We start from the raw sequence: 23,364 nt of genomic DNA on the forward strand, positions 1-23,364 counted from the left end.
GAATACCCCAACACCCCGATATTCTTGGAAGAAATAAAAAATGGATAAAAAATTCCTACAAATCGGTTTGTAGGAAATTTTATACAACCCACATATAATAGTGACGTGTGTCCTTTAAACAAGTGAGAAGCACATGTTATTTTATTAATGCTATTGAAAAAGCATGTGAGAAGCACGTGCTATTAAAACAACATGTGTTTCTCACATGTGAAGGGACACATGTCAATTTTATATGTGGGTTGTATGAAATTTTCTACAAACTAATTTATAGGAAATTTCTGTCCATTAAAAATTGTTCTAACAGAAGAAGAGCGGGGAACGAGTTTTGGTACCCCCTTGAGCCATCTCTTGACCGAAAAAGGGCCGGAACGACACTCCTTATGAAGGGAAAGAAGGGCCCGTTAATAAATACGCAATACATTAATCTGAGCATCCCTTTCTGGAAATGATCCCTTCTTAACCTAGTCACTGATTTAGGCATGCATGCACTGGAGTGATCTCCACCGGCACAACCGACAAGGTCCTTCGTGCTTGACTTCCATCTTCTTATATATGCAGGTTCTCGCGGTTTGGGATCCGAATTAATACGATCAACTGATTATTGAACAATTAAAAATGTTTCTTTTAAATGTTATTAGCTTTCGATCTAATGATTGAATCTGTCCAAAAAGCTCGATCATTTAAATGCATATATTCTTCTTTGTTTCTAATTTGAATGAGAGAATGGGTGAATTTCATCTTCCTTTTTTATTTTTATAGATGAGAAAGAACAACAACAACAACAAAGAATAAACAAATACAACACACACACAAAAATTTGTTCACGTTAAAAGGAAAGGAAATGCAGTTGCTCATTGTTTAGCAAAATTGGCAGTTGACCAGAATTTATCTTTCTTGTTGGATGGTTGAGCCACCGGCTTGTATAGTAGATTTATTGGTTAGATTTCGTTTGCATCTCTAGATTCTGTTTAGAACCCACCTTTGTATTTCTCCAGTTTAATGTGAAGTTTATTCTTCTGCTAAAAAAAAAAAAAAAAAATACTGCACACATACAAAAAAAAAAAAATGGCCAGCAAAAACAAAGGCCTTCAAATTAGTGCATGCCAATAAAATTAGTGGTAGCGACCCAATAAACAATGTTATTATGAGCACAAATATTTGTGCTTCCATCAATATTGGCTACTGTCCAGCTTCTAAAAGAGTCGAGGAGACCAAGAATATTAGAAAAATTCTTCAATCTACTATATTATGTTTGTATAATTAATTGTTTTATGTCCATGTCTTCAATGTTTTATTTCTATTACATGTATAGAATTATATTGCCTGTCTTACTATTAGTTTTACCACGAATTAACCCTTAAGACTTTGACCAGTTGTGAGGTTGTTCCATATATATTTTCTTTTCAATATAATATATCATAGAATATAAGTTTTTATTTATGTTATTATTATTATTTGGAAGCCATGGCCGACGCTTATCCATGAGTCGTGACTTTGTCTTAGCAGGCAAAAACACGTCATGGACTTGTAGTATAAGTAGTAAAAGCCAAAACACGGGGCTACTTTTTCTTTTCAGCTTATTTATTTAAAGTTCTTTTAAGCTTCCACAACGCGTGTGCTGTATAGTCGGCCTTTGACAACTGCCCAATAATATTTTTAGCTAATTAAGCATATATATATATATGTTTTCCGTTAAATTAGGTTAAAGGAAATTTTTTTTTAATTCAATCTAAATTAAATATTTTAAGATTATATATTTAATATATCCACTGGACTAAAGAAATTAATTTTCTGTGTCCTAGTTTGAATAAAAACTTTGTCTTATTTATATTTAGCATCCTTTTAATATTTTCTCCTTGTCTCTTTTCCTTATTTATTGAAGAATGACGTTTTGGGCCGGCCTGGCAAATCTGTGTGGTTCAGCATTGAGCTCTTTGGTCCAATAGCCAGACTCATAGAGGCTTGAGGCCCATAACAACGTGTTCTTTGTGATGCTAGGGCTACTAGAGTCGGTCAGAGATTTGTGGGACACGAAGTCGTCTTGAATATCATGGAGATATATATGAATTTCTGACAAATAAATTTTACATACAATTTCATGGGATTATTATTTTATAATATTAAACTGCTCTAATGTCAGATTTTAACAAAAAAAAAAATTGAACAGGAGGTTATGGTGCCCGTATCTTAAGTTACTTGGAACAAGTAGTCAATGCCGCTAAAAAAGTTGATAGAATTAGTTAACGTGCTAAATGAGGGTGACCGAACCACTCTCAAACCACCCCATGGCCACTGGGGGTGATTTGACTACCCTCAAATGGCCGAACAACTCCGAGCCAATAGCCATGGCGCCTCTGACCAGCTTGATTTGTGTTGATGTGTCATATTAACGGATTTTGTCAACTTTTTTGACAGTGGAGACTAATTTATTCTTTTTTGCTTACCTAAAGAGCGAGTAATCACTATTTAAAATTGTTGAACTATTTGTCAAAATCCTTAATATAATTATCGGTCTTTATGCTAAGCTTTAAAAATTATGGGATGATGCAGCAGAAATGGAAGCAGCCCGGCCACTTTATGTATACAATGGGTATAATGTATCATATTTGAACTTTTTCTTTAACAGACAGGTTAATTTATGAGAGATTTATTTTTAATTTTGAAGTAGGTTGATGAGAGATTTAAGATGGAGTGGTTAAATACTTTTTTGAAATTTGTAGGCCCAACACAAAAGATTGAGCAAACATGTTTACATCCGCTACATAGAATATTGTCAATGTACGTCAATTTGTAAACGTGATAAGTATTATGTGACTAAACTATACGTTATGCAGCAATTTACATTTTAGTGGCCGACCGACCCATTTTTTAAATGTAAAAAGTTATAAGATATACGTATGAAGCAGTTGGCCATGCAATTTAAAATAACATATATAGCTGATAATCTTGCCCACCTTAATTATAACATTACACAATGTTATAATTAATTAATTTTAAGATGGAGTGGTTAAATACTTTTTTGAAATTTGTAGGCCCAACACAAAAGATTGAGCAAACATGTTAACATCCGCTACATAGAATATTGTCAACGTACGTCAATTTATAAACGTAATAAGTGTTATGTGACTAAACTGTACGTTACGTAGCAGTTTAGATTTTAGTGGCCGGCCGACCCATGTTTTAAATGTAAAAAGTTAAAAGATATACGTGTGAAGCAGTTGGCCATGCAATTTAAAATAATATATATAGCTGATAATCTTGCCCACCTTAATTACCCATAGTTGAATATAGTTGGGTGAACCTGCCATGACCGACCTTTGGCAGTTGCCACGTACCCCCGAAAACGACCAACATTGCACATTACATAATGTTATAATTAATTAAGCATTGTCTACCCAATTTATCGTATTGATAATGATAGGTCCCTTATAAGCATATTGATTACATTCCAAAGGAGAGTATCCAAATTACCAAGGTTGATTTTATCATCACTATCACTGTTTTTGCCGCCGGTGATCGATGCTTATTAATTTCTTGGCCCTACTTCAAATTAATTATTTACTACTTGTCCTCAGTCAGTCAGTCATATATAATTTGTTGCATTACAGCAAGATAACAGCCCAAAATAAAACAAACATGCAGTTACGTAACATGCATGTTTATATTATTTCAAACCAACAGAAGAAAAAAGAAAAAAGAGTTACGAAAACCTTAAATGACATGTTGACATGTATAAACAAGGTATAAAAAAATTGTAGGTATAACATTTTTTTCATAATTTTATCATCTCTAGCATTGTTTTGCCGCCAAGGAATTGAAGCATATATATATATATACTTGGTTGTATATATGAGTGCCAATTTGATTTAGTAGTTTTAAAACGAGTAGTTTGAAAAAATAACAATTTTCAAATACAGTTAATAAAAATATGATTTTTAAAAATGTAATTAAACGTTTACTGAAATCATGGTTTCGGCATTTAAAATCGATCTCATTTGGCATTTAAAACTATATGTACCCTCTTGCTTGCAATTCACGTTTTTAAACTGTTATTTTTTTTTTTTTTTTTTTTTCGATATAATGCATTTATAAACGAAATACTTTCTACAATTCTATTTAAAAACATACTTTCGGGTTTTGACATACAAAATCATGGCTTTAAGTCATTCCTTGATCATAATGTGTTAGCTAGAGAAAGATAACCACCACAATAAAACATGGTTCGTGTTGGTCTCTATTTGACCAATTATATATATGAGAAATGACAAATACTATAATTATATCCAACAGTAATTTAACAAGGTTGACGTGAGTCACGTGACATTTTTAATTAACCCTGAATTAATCATTGTTAAATGATAAAAAAAAAAGATTCAATTAATATTTAATTTAAAATGCCTAATCAACAATGTTTTCCCTTCGAAGTAAATTTAAGGGAAAAAGAATAATTAAAGAACCCAAAAAAGAAAAAGAACAACCTAATTAAAAGGTCCAAACATAGCAACAGCACTGTTTACCAAAAACGAAGAAGAAAGGCAATTAGAGGGCAAAGTAAAGGAAAATGTCAAAAAGTAAAAATATCAGTTTCACATTTTCCTCTTCGTCTCTTCCACAGTTCCACATAACCGACCCGTGCGATGCACGTGACCAACATGTCGTCCCCGCTGTGTGAATTATTGACCAGACTGCCCTCCCTGTCCATGTCATGTGTGCTACTGTGCTTAGCTAGCTAGACAAGTCCATATCCGACCGGGCTCTGACCCTCCTCCCGCCGCCGTGATCGGTCCCCGGGAACCCACTGGCAACATTCTCCTCCGGCAGCCAACGTGTCCTTGATCGGGCTAATTACCAATATGCCCTCTCCCACCACGGCACACAAAAATGCACTGATAAACACAACGAGTGCCACGCCACCATAGGCAGGCTCTTCAGGCTCCCACAACACGGACAAGCCAAGACACAAAATTTGCACCGGCAACGATATCAAAACCGTGAAAGCCAGCCTGTAGATTCGAACCCTCAGGCCCTTGTTGATCACAAGCGACACCGCCTTCCAAGAAGAAAAGAAGAAGCACAGGGAATACCCAATCCCAAAAGCACCAAACACAATAGTATTCAACAAAGGGTACGCACACAAAAGCTTGTTATCATCAGCATCATCTAAACCATTCTTGGAAAGAACGACGTAGCTTCGAGTGAAAAAGACAGGTAACTGTGTCTCCGACGACGGTGCAAAGAACACAAAGATTATCTGGAAGATTAAGACGGGAGAGCATGTGATGATGACGAAAGGGATGACGTCGACCAAGATGCCGTTGGGGGTTTTCTTCTTGATCGAAACGTTGACGAGGAAAAGTAGGGTCACCAAGAAAGCAGGCTCGAAGAAACCTAATGAGAGGACGGCCTGTATCTTGCAGAGGTTGGCTTGGTTGGATAGGGTTGGGGAGGTAAAGAGAGAGAGGAGTACATGGTGTCGGAAGAAGGATAGGCGGAGGAGCTCGTTGAGCGCCCAGAAGGTGATGAAGGAGACCAGGATGAATCGGACGGCCCAGAGAGAATTGAAGTTTTGTAATTGGTGAAGGGTGCGTGACTTGAAGCGGAGGTGGAATATGAAGCAGAGCGACAAGAGGGAGAGGAGGAGGAGCGCGGCTATGAAGGAGGATTCGAGGAGAGACAATGAGGGAAAGAAAAACATGGATAATCTTTCCCTCTCCCTGTCTCTCTCTCTCTCTCACTGACTCAAGTTTGGTATAGTTAGGATGGTTGATAATGGGAAGAAGGTGGAGAAAATATATGAGGGTGGTGGCGGTGGATGTGAGAGTGGAGGCGAGAGGGCGAGAAAATGCATGGAATTGTATATGGCATTTGCCCGTCGTCGGAGAGGGGTGGGGGGAGAGAGTGTTTTAACGATTAATTTTTTTCTCTCCCCTGTTCCCCACCGGCGGGAAAACACAGGCTGGTGCTAACAAGGTAGAAAAGATTTGGTTCAATTGAGAGAGAGACAGAGAGAGATGGGGAAGAATTGTGGTGTAATGAGATGTCTCCTTTGATTTCGGGTTTGTACGGTTAAGGAAGGTTCTTTGACATGCATGAGACTGCTAATTGCTAGGGATTTTAATGACACCTTATATATATATATATATATATATATATATATATATAGGGTTTGTATTGGATTGTTCAGGCTTGTGAAGTCCTTAATTTTATATATGGTGTTTTAATATATATAGATAATACTATTTGTATATATATCTCTCATTTATACGAGTATAATGAAAATCATATCTTAAAAATTGAGTGGATTAAGATCGTAAGAGATTAATGATCTCATGATATTGACTAAACATAAAGTAGCTTGATTGATTTTTTAGGATTTACTAACGAATTTTTGTTTGTTAATGAGTCTCATCCGCTCCTCCCAAATTACTTATAACAAATTAGAGGAAAATGAAAAAAAAAAATAATAATAATCAGATTTTGTTCATGGATTTGATTATATCTCTTTAAATAACGAAAAAATATTAAAATTTCCTATTATTTCTTGGTCTGTAATTTTACATTGTGGTTTTTGATTTGTTTAATATATAATTTATTGGAATATATCGAATATATATTAGGAGTTTGTCGCACCCATATATTCTCTGGTGGTGTGTATTAACTAATTAAGCAAAATCTCGGATTTTTTTTTTTTTTTTTTTTTTTTTTTTTTTTTTTTTCTGGTTGTCTTATAATTCCAAAATTGCAATTTATTAGTGCTGGCAGAGTTGAGTTGGAACTTGGAAGACAGCTTACATGGATTGACTTGCATTATAATTTGATTCTTGTATGTTTATACATGGAAAGGTAATGAAGTAGTTTATAATTAATTACTAGCCAAATCCAATAGGTGCAGCTAATTAAGGGCTTTGACCAGACCGTTGCAATATTATTGAAAGGTAAATCCTATGGCCCGGCCGGGCACGTACGTATAAATTCCTTGCGTAAGGAGAAGCTTTGTAAATAAGCTTCTTCTTTTTTTCTTTTTTCTTTTTTTTTTTAAATAATAATAAAATAATATTTCACCCTTTTCAAGTTCGTACCAAAATTGTATCACTTTACAACGATAACGATCTGTTCAAATTTTGCGATTTAAAAATATATAATTTAAAAAAATAGTGATTTCAAAATATATGTTTTGAAAACGTAATTTTTAAAAATACAGTTAAGTATTTAGTAAAATTTCAATTTACCTTTTAAAATTACAGTTTAGTATTTAAAATCGTGCATTTTTAAAAATACATCCCCTTGCCTGCAGGACGAGAATGCAAATTTTTTACGTTTTCAAACCGCAATTTCTTAAAATTGCACTCCTAATATAAACGTTACATTTTTCATGATTTTGTTTGAAATTGTACTTTTAACCTACGGAATCTCATGGCTAAACGAACTCTAATTAGGTTGAGGGTGGTGATCAAAGAAAACATCAGGTCCGATCCCATAAGCTCAATCCGATGACACACTCTATAATCTGATCACTAATGCTGGCTTGAGCTTGCACGAGTAATACAAGTAATTCCAGTAACAAAACATAGATATCAGATATGATCATCTAATGCAACAACAACAGTTGGTCGGCTGCAGGTGGCAACAAAGTACTGCTTAATTATGTTGCTCTCCAGTTCTATATATATATATATGCATAACAAACATTAATTAAACCATTGTTTATGTTAATCCTTTACATTTAGTGGAAAGCCTAGAATTAAAGTGCATCAAGGTACAATATTCTGTAATCGACTTTCATTTCCAGTGATCACTTTCTGTTCGATCCCCGTCTAAAGAAATAAAAAGTTCCCTTCTTTTTTCCTTTGTCTTTGTTCACTGCACACCTGCATCCCACTAGTGATAGCAAATATATATGCGTGAAAGAGCAATGCTTCATTTTATTTTATTTTTTCCACAAAAATTGTGATCCAATAAGGCTCGATCTATGGTAAGTGCATGTGGGCATATATATACATAACGGGTTAATTAGTCCCAATGTAATTAATTAAGAATGTTCTTGGAACAATTGCTTACAATTTATTATAGCATTTTGGAAGTAGATTTCTTGGTATCCATATATACAAATCAAAATAAGTACTAGATTTCATGTTATTAAAGTGCCAAATGAATTAATTATTGCGATCTGAGGAAGAAAAATGAAAACTAAATTTGGAAACTCTTAGACATTACCGGTTTTCGCTCACAACTCAATATGTGCCGCTTACACATAGAGTTAAATGGAGAGGCCAGGGTCCGTTAAGATTTTGTTTTGTTGTAATATCTAACATTATTTAAAATTTTAAATAATGTAATAACATATACATTATTAGATTTGTGAAATACCTAATCTAAACTATAAAATATATCATTTTCATTTCAATGAAAAGATTCCCATTCTGATCATAACGAATATCTATAGCATAATATAAGCACATTTTCTATATATCTTGAATGTTTCTTCAATGATATCGATCCATATCATTCTATTTTGAAAGAAAAAATCAAATAGAGGAAATTAAAAGAGAATAAAGAAAGAGACACTAAGAAATTTACGTGATTTAGTTTACGACTTACATTTATAAATTAAAGTTTTAAGGGCAACATTTTGCTCTTATTCACTTGATGATATAATTGTGTACAAAAGGCTTTATTTATAGAGGTAACAAATTATTTGAATTTATTCAAATTCCTTCATTTAGGGTACCGTAATCTAATCAAAATTTCATAAAATCCACATATATATGTAGGGTAATTAACCCGTGTGAGAGAGAGAGAGAGAGAGAGAGAGAGAGCTACAGAATGGTCAGCATCATTCATCATCAATATAGAATTTGTTGTTTCATCCTTCACTCTTTTTTATATAAATATAAATAATCATGAATTAAAGGAAAAAATAAATACAAATACATGCAGGGCATATATATCCGGATGAACAAACAAAAAATAGACCCTAAACAGGAGGAGATGAACAAACAATGTCCTAAGAATTAAAAAGGACATAATAAAAGCCCCATGACTGAAGGAATCGGCTATTTTCTGACAAAGAGAAGAACCCACGTACGTAAAGAACTAACTCGATCTAGTCCTATGAATTCATGCTTCACTTGTCTCTTATATATGAACTCATGCAAAATTACAAAAGAAGAATGGATAAGAGAAAGATGGCTCTTGTAATTTTAGTACTCATGAAACGTCACATTTGCAACATCCAATTGAAGAGTACTTTGAAATCTTTTCTCCTTCTGAGACCGAAAGGAATTCCAAATTTCCAATCGAGTTAACAAAGAAGCAACCTGTTAAAATCTACAATAAAATATATATATATATATATATAGGAACAAGAGAACAAGGAGATCGAACTAAGAAGAAAAGGAAATTAAAATGTGGTTAGGTCAATATAACTTACATAATTAATTACAAGGCATATATATAATTTAAATAAAAATTCAATTACCAAGTTATCACATTTTATATATTGAATTTAAATTTATTTATTTATTACTCAAAGCCTTTGATTATATACGAAAAACAAACTATAATTCCCAAGACAACCTGAACTCGATCTACCATGCATAGTCAAAGAGATATTTATATATAATATTCCTTCCAATTTTAATTGGGAATAGAATTATAGAACTCCTATGTTTTCAGATGAGAGACACTATTACTTTATGATTTTGTATCAGTATCCGAGAAAGGAGGACACTTCTCCGGCCACCATTATAATTCTAAATGGGCATGTCTTTCATATTGTTATTTTTAAAAATAAGACAACTTCTTTCTCAAGCCATTGAAAAAGATATATATTCTTATTCGTTAATTGAAAGAGATCGAGGAGATTATTCTATTCCTTTTCTGTAGGTGTATATATATATCATCTGTTCCTAAGAAAACACTACAGTACTACACACATGCACACCGACACACAACTTACATATTATAGTTAAAAGAGACGGTATTTAAATTACTTGAAAAATAGAAGAAGAAAAAAAAATGATATTACATCTAGGGATCATGGGATCCAGAAGATAGCTAGCTAGATGGCGTTCAAAAAGAAAAGGGAAATTAATGAAAAGAAAGATTTTCAAAAGATGACAGAAAGATACCTCTTTTATAAAGAGATAGACACAATAATAAAATAGAATCGATTCTAGAGAATACTTATCCACGCTCTGAGCTAGAAATCGATCCCTAGTAGTACTCCAGCTCCATCTAGCTAGGGTCTTCCACTAAAAATATCAACATGATCAATCAATCTAATATTTAGTACTTGAAGTCATTGGTAAAGCTGATCGAGAAGGTGGATCATACAGCTAGCTCTGCAGATCCACCCACTCCACTAGCAACTAATGCAAAATCATTTTTTAATTTCATAAATACCAAGCAAAACTTAATCTGCAATTAGAGTGATTCTTCTTTTGCTAATTAATTAGCTAACCTTTTGTTTTCTTTCCAGAGATAGATTTTCTCTAGGAGATGAAAGCCCACTCTTAAACCCTAACTAACGAAGATACAAAGAATATTATTGAAGCTAAACCCTAGAACTGAAGAAGGAGACAGAAATTTGAAGACATCATGAGAAGAATCTATGCAATGATAAATCCAAAAAGGGTTGGGAGCTAGCTAGGGACTGAAGAAAACGCAAGAGTATAGTACTTGAATAACCTAAGACTACGATTTAGAAGCAATGATGGTTAATGTCTGTCTACCTGTCAGAAGAAGGCTAAACAGTCAAAGCTTTTCATCATTACACCAATCTGTTTGTAATTAACCAAATTAATTTCCAAAACAACAAAAAACCCACGAAAGTAGAGAGCTTATAACACCTAAAATGATGGGAAAAAAGTGATCGAGAATTAATTAAAACACAACCCACCTGAAGATCAAGAAGCGAAAACGATTGTAGTACTGACTAAAATGGAAGCAACAATTGAGGGGAATGAAGCCTGGTCCGAGGATACTGACACATGTATAACCAATTTATGATCATCTGATGGATTTCGATCGAAAGAAAGAAAACGATCGAGCTGGTGATCGATCACTCTGCCTTGGGCCAAGGCAACATTCCCCTCAAGAGAGAAAGCTTCCTAAGTTCTTAGCCATCCTTCTTCAATCTAGCTTCTTCAATTTGTGGTTATTCTTATCTCCGACAGTGCAAACCTTCTTTTATGAATGAAATGAGATTTGGGTTTATGCTATAATGAAAATATGATGATGAAAATAATCATGTCGGTTTAGGAGAAAGATAAAGGGCGGATGCACAGGCTAGGGTGCATGGGGGGCCCGGGGATCGTGGTCATTTCTGGAACCCAGCATGTGGGGTCGGGTTGGGCTACCTTTTGTCTCTCTTTCTCATAATTTCTATGCTCACATGGGAGACTGCACTCACATATGTACACTCCAGTCAACGTCTACTCTTCGATTTGGATCATTATGATCATGATCTCCTATTTTCCAATGCATAAAGCACAGAAAATGGAGGTGGGACTGAAATTGTTGTTGCTAGAATTAAATAGGGTTGGTAATTTTTGACATGATCTGCAAACCCGATACAAAAAAATAAGGTTTGGGTTAATCGGATTCGGGTCAACCCGATTATGACACGATTTTGACCCCTTTTTTTTTTTTTTTAAACAAAGAAAGAAAGAAAAAGTAACCCTGTAACCTGAAATCGAAAACGACCCATTTGTAATTGTGATTTGTGAATATGCATCCTGCACTCCAGCCACTCCTGCGATTTTCATTTTGCGAACTAACCCTAGCCCAGACTGCTGCTAGCCGCCCGCCCACTTGCACTTCGACGACTCCGCACGCCCGCAAGCCGTAAGGCCTGCACGCCCGACCGTCAACCATCCGGCCTTTTCCAGTTTTCTCCCTCTCTCTGAGTCTCTGCGCCAAACTTTTCCCTCCCCCCTCTCCTACCCACCACTGGCACCAAATACCCGACCACCACCGTCAGTGTCGCCGACTCGCCGCCCACCATCCGGCCGATCTCGCTAAGCCTCACGTGGTTTGGTCACCTCTGCGGCTCTGCCCCCCGAACGACGCCATAACCGATTTATTTTTCACCTTTCCTTTCTCTGAGACTCATGCAGTTTGCTTTTGCTCTGAAACCAACAATTGAAGCCTTGAAGGTAAAAACTAAAATTGAAGGTTGAAACATGTGAAATTGATGTCATGTCGGGTCGGGTCGGGTCGGGTTAACGAGTTACACGATTATTAGTCGTGTTCGGGTCACGTGTTACAACCAGATTAATAATCGGGTCGGGTTCGTGTCAGACCTGTTTATGCAATCGGGTCGGCCGGGTTGACACGAACCCGACCCGTGAACCCGAATTGCCCACCCTAGAATTAATTATGCTTCTATCATCAACCCATTACTCATATTCAAGTTAGTGGCAAGAAAAATGCTAGAACATCTCTCAGTGTTCTCCTGGAATGTCACAGATGTAATTAAAAAATTATATCTATGTCCTTTTGGATGACATATATGTAATTTTTTTGATTAAAAAATTATATCTATACCATTTCAAAAGAACACCAAGAAAACACAAGGAGATGCTCTAACATTCCTCTAGTGACAAAGCTAGTATGGTGAAATTGACAGTACTTTTCTTTTTTATTTATTTGGTAAGTCGTACGGAAAGTAGATGAATGGTAAAAGTACGAGGATATATGGTTTGTGCACGGTGAATACCAATTACTAGAGGTCTGTGAAAACTCGGTAGAGCCCAACAAGGTCTGTCATCTCATTGGGCCAGTAGGAAGGCCCATTCAATTCCAAGATGGACCATGTGCAGGCTCAGATAATGTAATCTAGACTGACCGTTCCTTAATCGACAGACAACCCTTCTAAAGATTCATATAAGACGATGAACCTCTAACCGACGGTCAATGAATTAACGTACAGAAGGTTCCCAAGCTGGCAGTCATCTCACCAACGGACGCATATGGGAAGGTATAGAAGGAAAGGTTTCAAATCCGAAACCTCTTCAATTCATTTTTGGCACAGCCCCTTTCATGTTTGATCCTTCAATTACAATGCAATCAGTGGCGGAGTTAAGAATTTGTTTTAGTAGGGGCGGAATTAAAATAATAAAATATAATAATAAATATTTTTTTTTATTCTTTTTATATACTATTTTTATAATATATAAAAGTATGGTAATTACAATTCAAAATATAAATTATAAATAATATATGTATCACAAAAAATGTATCTATCAAATTAACTTCATAAATATATGTCAAATTCATATATCAGTTAACATGTAGACACTAATACAAAAAATAAAAATAAAAAACAAAATACAAAATTAACTTAAAAAAAAAAAAAAGGAAAAAAACATGCGGTTGTGGCCACGTTGACAAGTCACATTGCAACTTGCAATGACTAAAATTCTGAAAAGTATCTAAAAAAAAAAAAAAAGAAGGAAAAAAAGGAGAGAATTCTGAAAAGCAACGGTTTCATTATTATCCTGAAAACTAAAAAGCAAATGAAGAAAGAGAACAACTCAACAACCGTTGTCTCACACAATCACACTCTCAGCTCGGTAATAGAAAAGAAAAAAGAAAAAAAATAAAATAAAATAAAATAAAAGGTAGAAGGCTTACGGTGCGAGAGATTGTCCAGGAAGAAGCGGAGATGCTGGAGGCCAAATAACAAGATTTGTGTTTTTTTAAAAGATTTGTGTTCTTGGCTTCCGATGGTTGGTTTTTCTATGTAGGAGTTTTGAAGTTTTCTGAAGATGGAGGGATAAATGTAATTTTTTATTTTTTTATTTTTTTATTTTTTGTGTTTTTTCACAAAATTGTTCCGTTCCTCTTTTTAAGCATTTAATAGTTGTTTTTTGATATATTTTTTTTTTTTACAGTTGGTTTTTCCATGTAATTTTTTTTTCTTCTATTATCAGCCGAGGGCGGGATTTGTTTCCTTTCCAAGAGAATACTCCTTTCCAGGAAAGCATGCAGGGGGCATACCATACCTGATACAAGAGTTCTTTTTAATGTAATTTTTTTTTTCTTTTTTCAGATATCTAAAAAAAAAAAAAAATCTTTAGACCCCCTGCTCGCTCCCCTTTGTCTCCGCCATTGAATGCAATAGCAAGAAGAGATATATAATATATATTAATAAGATTACTATTTCAAAAACCCATATAATTAACGGAAAGAATCACGGCTCTGTATAATGTGTTAATTAACGCATTTTGAGTGTTTTTTTTTAATGTGAAAAAGTGTTAGATGTAATATAAAAGAGAAAATTTTTCGAAATATTTTGTGTTGAAGTTATTTGTTAATATTTTTGTTTCGATAAGAGAAAATAAAAGACAAAACAAAACCCCGTTATCAAAATTCGAATTTTTTTAATGTGAACAAATTGTATTGTTTTTGTTGAAAAAAAAAATCCTAACCTTTTCCGACTAGGAGTCTTAACGAAGCAATATTTACAATGCATCTGTCACTGAGTAAAAAAAATGTAAAAATTTAATTATTTAATTAATTAATTTTTTTCTTTTTCCGTTGAGGGAAGGAGGTTCATGAGATTCATACAAATGAAATATAGACCAAAAAATCGCTTACAAAAAGAAATATAGAACAAAATCATAATACCGAGGACATTGGCGCCTCAAGCTTTAGATGGGCCAAGCCCGCTTTCAACTGTGCTGTAGGAGAGGGTAGTACGAGGCCCCAACCATAATAACTAAAAGATGTTTGGTTGTAGGCCCAAATTATTCACACACTAAAAAGGAGTATATATGTTCACACCCATTCAAAATCTCTAGCCCATTCCGTTTATAAGATACCTTTAGTTGCAACAACATTGATGCGAAAGCCCACATTAGATATACCAACGGTTTATCTTGATCTGAAAAATGTTTGGAGTACTTCAAATTTATTACAATCTTCATACAAACTCACATGACAGTCTAGTAAAACGTTACGAGGGCAAAAAAAAAAAAAAAGTAACAAAATTTATCAGGTAAATTTAATTGTTTAATCGGAATATAGGTAGATAGGTAAAGAATACCTATGTGCGCAAGACAACTCTCTCTAAATAACTCGACAAAATAGTCCCTTAACTTCAGGAGAAAAGGTGTCTCTTTACAAAGGAGGTCGCAATAACCAAGTTCGAGCGACTATTTACCAAAAACACAGGTTATCGCAAAGTTGTAAGACTATGTATGAGGCTGATGCCTGCCCAATGTTAGAAGGCAGGGACGGAGGGAAGGGGGGGCTGGCAGGGGCCATGGCCCCCCCAAATTTTCAAAAAAAAAAATAAAATTATAAGGTGAGAATTTTTTTTTTCTAAAAAATAAAAAAATATAAGGTAAAAAATAAAAATTCAGTCTACAGGCCCCTAACAAAAATTTTTTTTTTTGCCACTGGCCCCTGCCCATAAAAACTTCTGACTCCGTCCCTGTTAGAAGGTTAAGTTAGTTTTGATGATAGAGAAACCAGCGGCCGAAGCTTGAATGTAATTATAACGGTTTTAAAATAGCGAAATTTCTTATAAGATAAGTTCTAATCAACACGAAAGGCTGCACCAATGTTTTATTGACACATATATTTCAAACCGCCTAATGAATCATTACCAAATGCTAGTACAAATTGTTTGATAGTTGAAATCAACTTGGACTTGCTTGGGTCATCCAAAGTTACCCAAACGGAGAGGAATGCTAATAATGGCCGTCTTTTAGACAAATGATAGGGTCATTTTCAGAAGCAGTTGGGTATGAAGAGGATGCTTCCATTCACACGCAGCTTCTAGCCTTCTAGCAAAACGCAGCCTGGCTTCTTGGACGTGGACAAGCAAAGAGTATGACGCATTGACACGATTCTTTTGGTTGTTAAAGTATCCAAATGAACGTGTGGGTGGCTTTTGGCAATTAAGGATCTTAGGAAAGCATCTTCCTAAACTGACCAAATAATAATAATTATTATTTAATTAATATTTTAACACCGTATAATTTAGTTTAGTACAATAATCCTCGTGCAATACTTACAAGGAGATTACATCATGGATTTCAAAATGTCGATTTTTAAAACTCAATGAAACGTCTGGTAAAATTGTGATTTAGCCTTTAAATACGCAGTTTAGACTTTAAAATTGTGCATTTTTAAGAACAAACCCCGTGTACGTGCTTTGAAAAACGCAGACTTCTCTACGATTTCAAACCAAAATTTTTTTAAAAATGCACTTCCCAACGATATAATATCTGCTATTTTGCTTAAAATCGCACTTTTAAGTTATGAAATTGCAAAGCTGAATGGACTCTTTCAAGGAATAATACTAGATTATCTATGTAATGACCAGTGAAATGGCTCACCTGGGTACTGTCGCTAATCATGGTTTTTTCCCCCTTTGAACAAGAAAAACTGTAGACGAGAGGAATTTTCAAAAGCTTGAAAAACTGTAACAAGCAACGAGCTGTGTCTTAATAGAATAGAAATGTTGATTAGCTGAAAACGTGTTGTAGGGAATGTTGGGTGCTTCTGTCAAAATGTGTTTTGGGAATCAGTCCCACACGGCTTACACTTTGTTGCCAATTTGTCAAGTGTCAACCACAAAATTAAGGCTCCCGTGGCGTGCAAGCCAGGCCTAATCCCGAGGGTATCTTAAGCTTCTTGACCGACACCTTTTCTTTCCCACAAAGACACTTCACCAACCATGACATGGACAGCCCAAAATGTGCAGCGCTGCTGGACACTCGAAATGCCACCACCACCACCAACAGAGAACTTTGAACAATTGGAATTTGGATTTAGGTCCCTTCATTTTAGATTTTGTAAATTCAAATAGTATAATTAAAAATATATTAATTTGAAAATATATTTTTTTAAAAATGAAAAACTTTACTTTTGATCCTGATTTTCTTTTCATTTTTGCAATTAAGTACTCAAAACTTTAAAAATATGTCAATTTAGAGTATCCATTTTTCAATTTTTTTCAATTTCAAACCCTCCCTTAAAATTTTTCATTAAATCTTATCAAAATTCTTCAAATATCCCTCTTTTTTTTTTTAGGAGAAAAAAAATCAGAATTTAACGAAATTTATAAAAATATTCGTGTCTGAATCTTTGAAAAAATTTTATATATATATATATTTTTTTAAAAAAAATAACATGGATATTTTGAAAATTTTAATAAGATTTAACTGAAAATTCTAATAAAGGGTTGAAATTGAAAAAAAATAAAATAAAATTAAAAGATGGAGCCTAAATTAACAATTTTTAAAATTTGAGTATTTAATTGTAAAAATGAAAAAATATCAAGAGAAGTGAATTTTTTTTTTTTTTTTAATTTAAAAATATAGTTAAACGTTTAGTAAAATTACAATTCGACCTCTAAAATTATATGTTTTTAAAAACTCACTTTCCTAGCATAGAAGGTTAAACTGCTATTTTATTTTATTTTTTATTTTTTATTTTTAAAAAGTTCTCAAACAAGACATTAAATCAATGGAGTCAATTTGATAAGAACTCGGGGCCATACCAATCGTCACACAAAGATGGAGATGAAATGGGCTTTGGTATGATTACCTATCATTGCTGTCCTTTTACTTTCCTGTGATTTAACTTGACAATACATCATTATTTGTCTGTATTAGGCGGCTCATCAAGTGATCCTCATCTTGCACTTGGGTTTTATGATGGAGTCTCTGTCTGCAACCATCATCTTTATCCTATCCCACCTGATAAAGATCAATATGAACCAATAAAAAGTTCATGCTTGCAGACATCATTTTTAAGATATTATTTGGAAGTAAAACAAGAACAGTAGCTCAATTACTGTTTTTGTCTGTACATCGAATCCAAGAGGTTGTTTTTATCTGTGTCCCCATTACATACTAATTCAAAATGTTTCCTCCAATGGGCTGCAAGAGAACAGGAGTTTATTATATCCTTCAGCATCTTGTAAAACTTTGCATGAAACTAGAGTGATAATTGTATTAGGGTTATCTCCAAATAATTGTATTTAAAGTGCTAATACCTGTATCAGGTTATTTATAAATTGCTGGCCATTGATTCTGAATTGGAAGCAGAGAGCATATACACTGAAAGATACAAGAAACATATATTTAGGATCACTTCCTTCAAAAGTATATTGCGTGTTTATGATGGCGCATGAAAATTCAAAAGTTTGTTCATTAAGCTCTTATGTCTTCCATACGCAAGCAAAGCTTAAATTTGACCACTCAGGGACAGGCCTCCATGGGCAACTATTTCTGTAAGCTAGCCAAGCAAGACAGCAGAACTACAAAATATCCATCATACATATCCAGACAACGAAAGATTAAAAAATGTTGACAACTGAAAAGAACGATTTGAAAATTTTATTATTAATTTAATAAAGTGAACCCTGTGTCTGGGTTGGAAAACAAGTGTAGAAAATAATGCACTTCTACAGTTTATACGATGAACCAAACCCCCAAAATGAATGTTATGTAAAATTCTATTTTTTTCTTCTTTTTTTTCTCATCGACTAACCGAATGACAGCTTTACCTCCTCCGTTTTCTTCTTATATTTATATTATTTTGATCTCTGAATTTCATATGCTATTGCCAAAGCAACAACTCTCATAGCAATGAAAAATGTTTCGACAGACATGCAAGTCATATGACTAGATGGCCATGCAACAATAACAAGATCATATACAACTTCAAAATTATAGCATTGAATATTGAGAATTTCTAATTCAAAAGGCAACCATTATCACAGTTCTCTACGTGGAGGTAAAAGTGAGGCCAATGAAGACGCTCAAGACCAGTTTCATCTTTTCAGAAACTGCAGAAATTTATCCCTTTCCCCTCTACCAAGAAGTTAGAAACACGCCTGAACAACATGCTTGTATAGGTGACAAGTGTGTATATTTTTTCTTTTTTTTGGGGGTGTTGGGGGGGATATTTTTATACCATTGTGATGGGACTTGGGCAAAGTGATACATGGATTATGGTCTGTAAATAGAAAAGGGAGAACATAGAAACATCCACAAGGCATAAGATGGAGAATGACATAAGACATCCACTCCCATTGGTTGGGGTAAATCCATAACAGGACCATAAGTCCCAATTACCTGAAAGCAACAGCGAAGAAATTTCTTCATGGCCAACTATATATCCTACAGCCCATCCCCTTTAGCAGAGTTCTAAAGCACATTCATCCGAGGGGAAAGAGAGTGATATCTTCTATCCATATTTAGCTGTAAGAATTTCATAACAATGAATTCCCATCAAAATTGCGAAACATAGTGATGGAAGGGAAGAAAGAGTACACGAATACTCCAGTGGTGCCAGATGGAGAATATGAAACCTTCACCTGCCCACAGCCCCCCATAACTCCAAGAAAGAGGAAGAACAAGATAAAAAACAAGAGGAGGTTTAGTGACGAACAAATTAAGTCACTGGAGTCCATTTTTGAATCAGAGACAAGGCTTGAGCCTAAGAAGAAGGTGCAGCTGGCAAGAGAGCTCGGGCTGCAACCTCGCCAGGTAGCCATATGGTTTCAGAACAGAAGGGCTAGATGGAAGTCAAAACAGATAGAGCAAGAATACAGAACGCTCAAGGATGATTATGACAATCTAGCATCCAAGTTTGAGTCATTAAAGAAAGAGAAGCAATCCTTGCTCATACAGGTATCATTCTTAACACTTACTTCCCTAGAAAAGTCATAAACAGAATCCCTAGAAAAGTCATAAACAGAATCATCTTATTTGCTTTTCTAACAGTTGCAGAACCTAGGTGATCTGCTTGGAAAAAATCATGATGGGAGTGGGAATAGCGAGGGTTTGGAAGGAAGTAGCAGAGTCGGTGGATCAGATAATGTGAACATTAATAGTGAGACTAAAGGAAAGCAGAGTTGCTTAAAGAAGGGAGTGGAACAAGGTAGTGTAATGTGTCCACGTGAAGATAAGAACGACATTGGAAACTTTGGGGAGGAAGGACACAGACTTTTGAACATGACTGAACATGGACATGGTTCCTTGGCATCACTTGAAAAATGGTACAGTTATGATTCGGGTGGTATGTTTGATCAGTTATGTAGCAGTCCATACTGGTTCAATTCTTGGACTTGAAAAATGCACCTTGCCTACAAAAGTTGGATGTTTATTTGACAACTGATTCCTCATGCTGGATGGGACCTCAAAAGGAACACACGAGAGAGGGTGAATATGAAGTGGATGACTCAAATACATCCAGAATTGTCAGCATGTTAACCTATAGTAGATTGGAAATCTCGCACTCATTTTGCCAGGAAGATCAAAGGTAAACTTACACACCTTGAAAGAAGTGAAGCCAGCAAAGGAATGGTCACCTAGAGGTTTTTTCAGGCATGTATGCCTGCGTGAGTATGTGACCGTGTTGTGAGGTAAGACCACGAGCTTGTAAAATTCTGAGAAGCATCAATACAGAGAGGGTGTAAGATATTGCTTGAAATAATAAAGCAGTAGATTGTTTGATTATGTGAAATATAGATTCATTTCTAACTTCCTTCTTTGTGGATTATTTGAGTGTACTTCAAAACAAGAAGATGCAAGATATATAATGAAACCCACAAGCCATGTCTGAGAGGTTCCATGAACACATTATCATACTTTGAAAAACTATAACATGGAATTCATCCCTATGCCTCTAAGTTAATGTCAATAGAGCACAAAAGACAGCCTCTAAACCACTTAAACCTCACTTCCATTTCAGTACATATTCCCCACATATAGTCACAAGTCATAAGCTCCACACTTTGGGGGGAAATTAAACCAAAAGGAATTAGAGCACTAAACCAATATATTGCTTATGCAACTCTTGAAAAACTTTTTTTTTTCCTCTGTTCCGTTTGTAGTACTGTTCAATCACAAGTTTAATTCAACCAAGCAAAAAGCCTGTAAAACTTGAGAGGAGCATTATTTTGGAACACTACCATTCCTGAACAGTTTGCAAGTTTGGCAAGCGAATCATGTTAGAAGGGAGGCAAACGGAGCTGCTCACAGACTAGCGCTTCCTGCGCTTACTCACTTGGATGAAGCTCTTACTCGTATTCTTGATATTCTGTCTGCTGAACGTTGTGTTGAAGCTCATCTGTGAAAGTTTTATTAGCCTGTTTTCAAAAAAAAAAAAAAAAAGGGAGCGGGGGAAACATATGGTTTCATCTGTAAATGTGCGGCTGCAGGTGGGGGGTTGAGTATGAAGATCAAAAACTAAAAACATCCTTGCGCTGGGATACATCTTTTTATCCTAACTTCCCGTCCACTTCCATATTTAGAATTTCCTCATGCCTCTAAATTGTCTTCAAGGTTCTGGATCTAGGGAATATGCTATTCTTAGCTTTCTACTGTTAGATAATATAGGACAGTTTCTATAATATTAGTATTTTTTTTTTCTTATTAGGTATTTACCATAGTCGTTGGTCTGTAACCAAATCTCTAGGAATTCATTACCTTTCCCAGATCACCTCACCTACCATATTTTCCCAAGCCTGTAAACAATTGTATGTAATAAGTCTCCTATCAGTGTCATCCTAGTGGCGGACATATGGCCTTGTTTGGCAAATGTTTGTGTAGAACAGAGTAGTGAGTTGTTAATTTTGGAATTAGTAAAAAGTGATAATGTGATATAAAGTAAAAAGATTTTATATAGAAAAGTGAAAAAGTTTTGTATTGTAGTGAATTTTTCTATTTGAATAGTAATAAACAATTATTGATGTGATATAAAAAATAAAAAAATAGGAATGTTTTAATGTTGATTATTATTAGAAAATATGAAAAAGTGAGAAAAAGTACATGAATAGTACTTAAGCACCACTCTGTCCATGGCATGCCTTTGCCAAACAAGGCCATAAACCTAAAGCCAAACCATCCCAAATTTCTGTGTTCTCTCTTTGTTCTTGCTTCCACTATTTTCTTCATATATTACATTTTATTATAAACTTCTACACTGAATTTGTTTTGATTCCAAAAAAAAAAGAAAAGAAAAAAAAAGAAAAAGAAGAAGAAGAAAAAAAGAAGTAAAACGTAATATTAAATCGGCGAATGCTTCTGAAGTATGTTCTAGAACTTAAAGGGTGATCACATCTACATTTTTATAAGATATCAAATCCCTGGGTGTTGCTATCAAAGTCTTATACTTCAGTTTCAAGTCACCAAAGATGTTCTTTTTACTCCATGGCGGATTCGAAATTCACTTCCTTCTCAGACATTCTCATGAAATATGCGTAATAAAGTGCCAAAAGATCCAAAACTTAAAATACAACCCCATCACCCATCAAATGAATTTTCGCAGCCTCCATGATAAAAAAAATTAGAATGAAAACTACTATGAGATTATTAACTGACAAGAAATTTTCGCAGCCTCAATGACAATATATAACCCATCAAATTAAAAAAAAAAATCAAATCAACCACCTAAATACAACTTCTTCAACCGTTTAATCTAGGACAGCTATACATAGTGAAACAACCCCATCACCCTTCACCAAGAAAATCTTTTTCTTTTTGCCTTATGGGATCAAAGAAAAATGAATTCTTATGCTGGGATGCGAAAAGGTACTCACTTGGACACCTCCATGGGAAACCTTGAAGTGGGCATTGAAGCTTACATACTGGTCTGTTGGGTAGCAACTAGCATAGTCTACACAAAAATAACCAAACCAGAACAGTAGAAATAAAGGCATTGTGAAAGAAATACGAAGCAGAACAAAAACAAATAAATAAAATGAATCCTTCAAATCTTCGAAAAGATGGGTTACAACTTACACAGTTACACCGTTACAGTCTGCGGTAGAATCGGAGGACGAGGTTGAAGTATTGAAATAAAATATCTATCTCTTCTACTTCATATTAACGTCACTGAAGTAAGAATACTAAGACAGTTTGGCCGAGTGGTCTAAGGCGCCAGATTTAGGCTCTGGTCCGAAAGGGCGTGGGTTCAAATCCCACAGCTGTCAGTTTTATTTATTTTTTTATTTTTGGGGCTTTTCATGTTGGTTTGGGCTTTGTCCCTAGGCTTCCCTTGGGCTGGAATTCAACCTTTCCACTTCAATCTCTGAGAATGAGATTTTTTTTTTTTTTTTTGAAAAAGAAATGAGATTGAAATTACTGTTAGGCCCAAAAAAGGACATTAAAAACAAAAAAGCCCCTGTTGTGACACTGTGACAGTAGTTTGCATATGGTGTTATCAAAAAACTTTGACAATTTATTGCTAGAGTAAAAGACAAGTTATTTGAGACCTGTTCAGACAAGTGAATCGTATAAGAGTTCTATCATATTTGTTGTTCGAATTACTTACCTTTGTTATCTGAATTGATAGCAATCTTATACTCCGTTTGTTTCGGCGTAAAATGATTTT

The 23,364-nt window shown here is 34.7% G+C and overlaps 2 protein-coding genes, 1 long non-coding RNA gene and 1 other non-coding gene across 4 annotated transcripts; 2 read left to right on the forward strand and 2 right to left on the reverse strand.

Annotated features, from left to right (window-relative positions):
• Positions 1–4,729: 4,729 nt before the first annotated feature.
• LOC133861340 (uncharacterized) lies at positions 4,730–5,695 on the reverse strand. The gene has a single exon (XM_062297098.1). It carries the CDS (start codon positions 5,693–5,695, stop codon positions 4,730–4,732), a length of 966 nt encoding a protein of 321 aa, XP_062153082.1.
• An 11,823-nt stretch (positions 5,696–17,518) lies between these two features.
• On the reverse strand, positions 17,519–22,702 carry LOC133856804 (uncharacterized). The gene is made up of 5 exons (XR_009898245.1): positions 22,571–22,702; positions 20,942–21,099; positions 18,017–18,080; positions 17,816–17,900; positions 17,519–17,717 (listed from the first exon to the last, which is right to left on the reverse strand). It is a non-coding gene; the product is annotated as an uncharacterized LOC133856804 (long non-coding RNA).
• On the forward strand, positions 19,098–20,493 carry LOC133856794 (homeobox-leucine zipper protein ATHB-12-like). Its single transcript, XM_062291844.1, has 2 exons — positions 19,098–19,658; positions 19,752–20,493. The coding sequence occupies exons 1-2, from the start codon at positions 19,278–19,280 to the stop codon at positions 20,097–20,099; spliced, it is 729 nt and encodes a 242-aa protein (XP_062147828.1). The 5' UTR covers positions 19,098–19,277; the 3' UTR covers positions 20,100–20,493.
• Positions 22,703–22,883: 181 nt separating the features above from the next.
• On the forward strand, positions 22,884–22,963 carry TRNAL-UAG (transfer RNA leucine (anticodon UAG)). Its single transcript has one exon. It is a non-coding gene; the product is annotated as a tRNA-Leu (tRNA).
• The last annotated feature ends 401 nt before the right edge of the window (positions 22,964–23,364 follow it).

The sequence above is a fragment of the Alnus glutinosa genome, chromosome 1, assembly GCF_958979055.1.
Source record: "Alnus glutinosa chromosome 1, dhAlnGlut1.1, whole genome shotgun sequence".
Lineage (NCBI taxonomy): Eukaryota > Viridiplantae > Streptophyta > Magnoliopsida > Fagales > Betulaceae > Alnus > Alnus glutinosa.